General features: G+C 47.1%; 1 protein-coding gene across 1 annotated transcript; it reads right to left on the bottom strand.

Moving 5' to 3' along the window:
* Positions 1 to 1328: 1328 nt before the first annotated feature.
* On the bottom strand, positions 1329 to 5621 carry Htr1b (5-hydroxytryptamine receptor 1B). Its single transcript, XM_055602506.1, has one exon. The coding sequence runs from the start codon at positions 5619 to 5621 to the stop codon at positions 4461 to 4463; it is 1161 nt and encodes a 386-aa protein (XP_055458481.1). The 3' UTR covers positions 1329 to 4460.
* Between the last annotated feature and the right edge of the window lie 1114 nt (positions 5622 to 6735).

Genomic DNA, 6735 nt, shown 5'->3' with positions numbered 1-6735 from the left:
TGATGAACCGTCTCTGTGTATAGATTCATGGACCGCTGTTTTGGGGGATCCTTGAGGCGTTAATGTCACTTGCAAACCACCTAGAAAGAACTAAGACTTCCTCAACTAGAAGCAGCAGCATCGGCTGACTATTCGGAGGCATTCTGCCCCCTGGTGGACTTCCCAGGGTGGGTTTTGAAGCAAAGAACCTTCATTCCCTTCCCACACCCTTCCCTTCTGAAAACCCAAGGAAGTGCTCCAGTTAAAGCTTTTGCCTCCTCCATATATATGCATTTGAAGCAACAATTTCCTTTTATATAATGTAAAACTTCTTGGCTTCCAAATAAGTCCTTCAGAGCTAAAATAAAATTATACATATCATCGTTGGTTATGACTAAAGAGGAAAATGAGGTGATGAAAAAAGGGTGTGAATATGGCCAGAGAATGTAGATTGGAGAAGGTGGCCATACATCTCCAGAAGAGGAGAATGTAGGCTTAAATGTAGATTTAAAAAAATAAGTCATGGAAAACTAAATATTTCTCATTGACCATTTATAGCTACTGCAAACCATCTCTTGTGTTCCCTTTTGCCTTTTGGACCAGCCAAGAGAGGTAGTTGTGGAAAACTGCTAATCTCAATCACTTCTGTTTAGCCAGGATCAAACCATTCCAGCTAACTGAAACTTCCTCACTATACTCTCTTGGATAACTGATTTTCTACGCTGCAAGTAAAGTGTGTCCCTGTAAAGAAAGCACCTGGAAATAAGCCTAACAGAAGGTACAATTTCTGAATCCCTCTCCACTTCTGAAGTCAATCCTCTTATTTAATGCATATAGTCTTTAAATCTTTGCTACAATTTAAGGCTAGCTGGTATAATGGAAAGAGAACCACATACTCTACCATCTACATTTATCATTGAAACCTAGGACATTCTGGATCTAGAAGTTATCTTTCTGGTTATTTCATGGGTCTTTAGATGACTCAACCTACCCTTCAGGTAATATCGAGTCTATTTTCACTCTCCTTGTTCTTTCTCTCCTTTTGTATTTTAATCACTGCACAGGACCTCAGTCTTCAGATTCCAGAACAACCAGGAACGTCTCCTTTAAAAATGCTGATCTAGAGAACATTTTTGATAGTGGGTGTTACTTTCCCTCTTTACAGAGTAGAAAATTCATTTCAAACTCTTCCTACACACATCAACTGAACTCCCCAAACCACGGCAGCACACATCCATCTATCACACCAACAACTGTCATCACAGAGGCTCCAACTTCAAAGCACAGCCCCAGAACCAAGTGACCCGGTCTTTGCATAATAATAAAACTACGACTAAACACTTCTCAGAACACAAAAAAAGGACTTTTATTTCAGCATTTTCCTAAATTTTATTTCCAATTACACATTTGCTGAGAGGTGGGATACCAAAGGCAATTTCAGACACAGAACTCCATCGAATACACACAGTCTGAGACGTTACTGCTTGGGTGAGTTATAGTCTTCTCAATGCTTCCTGCTTAAAGAAGATGAAACTTAGATAATAGAGAGGAAAAGTGAACAATATTGTTCTATATGAAATTTGTTGAACTCTTTAAACATTCATTCCATGGGTGCAGTGTCCATTTTTTTTTTACAAAGGAAACTCTAAAGTTCCTACAAACACAAGACAATATTGGTAATTTTAGATGAGTATACATTCATATACTTGTGTGAAAATTTGTGCAATTAAACAATATGGAAAATGGTATTCATTACCATAGTCAATGAAAACATATTTTCATTTCTATGTAAGTTAAACATTTCCATCTCCCATTTTATGTTCTGCAAAGAAGCCATGTGCCTAGCTTATGAAACAAACTATGCTTATATGCAGTAGTAACTGAAAAGGAGCTTAACAGTCCTAACTGCATCCCCCTGGGATGAATATACACCTTGCATAATTGTGAGCAATGTTAGATGATGATCCTAGATCTCTTATCACTACAAAGGTTTGCAAGCTTCTATTTGATACACGATGCCCCAAATTCAGTCAGTTCAGCCAAATACTCAAGCAATAATTAAGGTGGGTGATCTACAAAATGGCAAACAACCCATTTGACTAAATTGACCATGTTTTGTTTACATGATGACACGACCATTGTAGGTGCCCTATAAAGAAATCACTTGTAAGTGGCTATTGGTTTCCATTAATTTTCCCCTAAGGCTCTTAGAAGTTGACTCAGTTGCCTCTTAGGCCCCAAGAAAACACAGCTACACAAACAGACAACCAACATATTAATAATATAAAAAACAAATACCATGCTCCCTGCGCATCCCTCCATAGGAGAAATATCACAAAGCACAAACAAAGAAAGGAGGGATCCAGCAGAAGAAACTGCAGATCCCAGTCAATAGGATTATCCAATGCCTAAGATTTCATCTTACTCCAGTATCAGGTATAACGTTGGTTGAAATTCCCTTTTTTTTTTTAAACCTACAGTACATGTGAACTTTTGAATAGCATCTTTTCAAGAGTCATTACCCCATGTGAAGGTCTGCACAGTGAGCAAGCAACAGCTATTGTCTGATGATCTGGATTGTGCAGCTTCACACAGGGAATGGATCCGTTTTATAAAGACAACTTCCTTCTGCAGACAAAAGGTCTCCAGTACAGACAGCCTCTGAAGCAAGGACTGTGAATCTTCTTTGGCATATTAAACATTCCACACACGCACACATTTGTTCTTACAGATGACCCTTCGGGACTGCTTTTTTTTATTGAAAAGTGCATTTTTTTTAAAAAAAATCTTCTAGTATGTGATTTTACTCTATTGTGTACCCCTCAGAGTGAATTCAAAAGAACTAAGTGTTATTGAAACTTAGAAGGAGAGAAACCCTTAAATTATTTTAGATGTTAGTCACTGAAGAGGCAGGTCAGTAACTCTTTTCCAAGGCTAGAAGGTTTGCTAGTTTCCAGGTTGTTTGGTGAGCCTGAGGTTTGGTTCTATAAGTTACAAGAAAAATAGGTTCAATTTCAGGCTCTTTCAGCTTTTCTAAATTTCTAATGTGTAATTTTCCTAGTTGTTCCTACCCAAACTTCAATAGCAAGGATAAAACAAAGTGGAGTCTCAGCCTCTCTCTCTCTCTCTCTCTCTCTCTCTCTCTCTCTCTATCTATCTATCTTTTTCTCTCTCTCTCTGTCTCTGTGTCTCTCTTTCTCTTACACACACACTTTAATATACTTCCTGGGGACTCTGGCTGCATTTTGAAGATTTCTGGACAGGGAAACCAGTTCTCTTGGTTACTTTATAAAATTTGCACACAAAGGAATCACAAATGGGAGAGAGTGCAAATGATTATCAAAAATTGTCTCATGCAATTTAAGATTTTTTTTACAAGTCAAAAAATATACATCCTCCTATTCCCCCCTTCATTCCTTAGTTACATAAGAAATCACTTCTGTTTCATCAATCTCCTCCGCCTATCACAGAATTGGATAAGGAATAAAGATACTTTCCTGTTAAGGAACTGTATATAACTGTAATCCACTTGTCAAACACCTCTGGCAGCAGCAGGCTGGGTTTAGTCACCCAGCATATCCTCCATTGGTGGGGTTTTAAGTGTGTAAAATGACCGGTACATGAGATTAGGAAACAAAGCAGCCTGTAGACTTTGGCACAAGCACACATCATGTTTTGTTTGAGTTGTTAAAGAGTTGTGGTTTGACGCTCACTAAACAGGATATTTAAAAAAAAAATTAGAAATCTGAAGAAAACAAACAATCTTAGGTGTTGATTCTTAGAGTAACACTCCCCTTCTCCCATTCCCACCCACCGCCCCATATATTTTTCGATTGTAATAAAAATAGAGATCTTAGCATCAGAAGTTTGCCGTGTTAACTCTTCAAGGTTGCTTTGTGCCATCCAAGCCACATTTAGCATTTGAAGCACCAAATCCACAAGTTTCTCCAACCAAATTTAAATAAACAAATGAAGACGGAAGGATGCCAAAGTAAGTGTTCTAAAATTAAGCTGTAACACAAAGTTCTCCCCAAAGCACAGGGTATTAATGGTCTAGTTCAAGTACTGCCAGGCTGTATGTAGATCTGTCTCAGACGGGCTTCAGACAGACACCTACAAGTGCCACTGGCTTAGAGGGCAACCATGTCCATGATACCAAAGGGGAGGGATTCCCCCGTCCATCATCAACCTTAAAAAGTCGCAACCTTTCCTGTGATTGGCTGCCGGAGGATCTGTGCTGAGCCCAGACTTTGAGGGGAGGAGGCTTACCTCCTCGTTATGGAAGCTTTACAGTAGTTTGAGCAGTTCACCTTTCAGAGTGCTCTCTCGGAGCTGCCCGGCTTCTGAGGATCCATCGCCCTTGCCCGGGAGAGAGAGCCTTGCTTCCACCCAGTAACAGGGAAAGAAGATTTGACCTACCTGTGGAAAGACCCAACTTGGTCCCCAAAGGTCGCTTAGGCGACCCCACTGCCACTGACAAGTCACCCTGTGCACTTAAAGCGTATCAGTTTATGGAATGCTTGTTTGAAGTCCTCATTGGACATCGTGTAGATGATGGGGTTGATGAGAGAGTTAAGATAGCCTAGCCAATTGAAGAAGTCAAAGATGGCCATGTGAAACCAGCAGGCATCCTTGCAGATGGGCATAACCAGGGAGATGATGAAGAAGGGCAGCCAGCACACAATAAACGCCCCTAAAATGATCCCGAGGGTCTTGGTGGCTTTGCGCTCCCTAGCGGCCATGAGTTTCTTCTTCTCCAGCAGGGCGTCTGAGACTCGCACTTTGACTTGGTTCACGTACACGGGAGACCCGGACTCGCTGGCCGCGTCGGGAGCCCGGGAGTTAATGGAGGTGACCGAGGACGTGGACCCTGGGGAGTCTGTTATTAGCTGGGCTCGGGTCAAGCGCTTGCCGGCCTTGTTGGGCGTCTGTTTCAAAATCCGAGAGCGGGCTTCCACGTAGATGCGGCCATAGAGGGCGATGAGGAGCAAGGTGGGTAAGTAGAAGGCGCCCACCGTGGAGTAGACCGTGTAGAGGACGTGGTCGGTGTTCACGAGGCAGTCCAGCACCTCCTCCTCCGCTTTGGCCTGACGCCAGAAGAAGGGCGGAAGCGAAATAGAGATGGAGAAGACCCACACCAGCGCGATCATGATGGCAGCCCTTCTGGGGGTCCTTTTAGCGGAATACTCCACTGCATCAGTGATGGCCCAGTAGCGGTCCAGGGCGATAACGCAGAGATGCATGATGGAAGCAGTGCAACAGGTTATATCCGACGACAGCCAGAAGTCGCAGACTACCTGGCCTAGGGTCCAGCGTCCGGTGACCGTGTACATGGTGCTGATAGGCATCACTAGGATGGACACGAGAAGGTCAGTGACCGCCAGAGAGGCGATTAAGTAGTTAGCCGGGGTGTGCAGCTTCCGGGTCCGATACACCGTAGCGATCACAAAGGCGTTGGAGAACGTGGTGGCCAAGGTGATGAGCGCCAGCAATGCAACCAGCAGGACTTTCCAGGGCAGGGCGATGGAGTCCTGGTAAATGTAGCCGTCGGCGCTGCAGTTGTGGGAGAGGTTGGAGAGAGGTGCTCCTGTCTGGGAGGCGGCGGGAGGCGGCGGGGCGCACTGGACACCCTGCTGCTCCATGGCTCTGCTCGCCCTGGCTGCGGAGCGCGGCTCTTGAGCATGGAGCGGACGAGAGAGAAAACAGAGGACGGGAGGATCATGGAGGCCACAGGCTTGTCTCTTTTGGCCAGCCAGTTCCGTGGACTCCTCAGTAACTCCTCCGCCTGTGTTCTCGGCCCGAGTGAGAGGTCACAGGCGCAGCCACCGAGCTCGCGGGCGCGTCCCCTGCACTTCCAGTGCGCCCGGCGTTGTCGCCGAGTCTGCTAGCTCCTCTCCACGCCCCGTCTTCCCCCAGGTGATTAAAGCACCGGCCCACCCAGTCCGGCTCCGCTCAGGCTCCCTGGAGGCAAACAGTGGAGAAGGGCGAAGATTGGCTTGAGAAGGGGTCTCGGGTCGAGGGAGACCTCCTACCCCAATTGCCTAGGTCTTAGCGTCTCCTAACCCGGGCGCTCGGGAATCTGCAGACTCCGCCCGCAGGAGTTCGCTGGCTGCGCACACCGAAGCTTGCAGGCCAGTGCAGAGTCCGGGGCTTGCATCCCCGCCCCGCGCCCCCGCCCGGAGCCGGGCCACTTTCTGCAGCTGCCTCCTGACTTGGGGTTTGTCAAGTGTGAGATCCGCGCCGCGCCTGGCGCCGGAGCTCCACGCTCCCTCCCTTTTTTTTTACGCTCTGACCACAGCGGCGAGCTGCCCCGCGGAGACGAGGCCACCAGAGGGGAGACTCTGGGGCCCCGGCTGCCGCAGCTGGAGCCGCCCTGCAGTTGTCACCACCTCCAGGGTTCCAGCAGCGCCGCTGGGAGCCATGCCGAGGGGCGCACGGGGCCGGGGCACCTGGAGCCGCACACCAGAAGGGGGCAGGTGTCTGGAGGAGCGGCTGGGACCCGGTGAGCGCCAGCCCGGGTGCTGGATGGGAGTCTCAGAGCCGGCGGGGTTCCTTTTATACTAGCTGGGTCCAGCCTGGGCCAGCCATTCAACTAGTGCAGTGCGGCTGGTGCAGACGCCAGCTGCAAAGCACCTTCCCTTTTGCTCTCTCCCTCCCTCTCTCCCTCCCGCCCAGTTCCCTTCCCTGCCACAGACTCTCCCGCAGGGTCCTACCGCCCTCTCTCGCAGCTTTCTTCACCTTGTCCCTCCTCCAGAC

Source organism: Psammomys obesus, unplaced genomic scaffold (assembly GCF_907164565.1).
Source record: "Psammomys obesus unplaced genomic scaffold, mPsaObe1.curated_primary_1811, whole genome shotgun sequence".
Lineage (NCBI taxonomy): Eukaryota > Metazoa > Chordata > Mammalia > Rodentia > Muridae > Psammomys > Psammomys obesus.
Note: the sequence above shows the minus strand (reverse complement) of the source record. Positions and strands in the feature narration are given on the sequence as shown.

Excerpts from the sequence above, each read along its gene's own strand:
- Htr1b (XM_055602506.1), bottom strand. The coding sequence starts at position 5,621 with ATGGAGCAGCAGGGTGTCCAGTGCGCCCCGCCGCCTCCCGCCGCCTCC.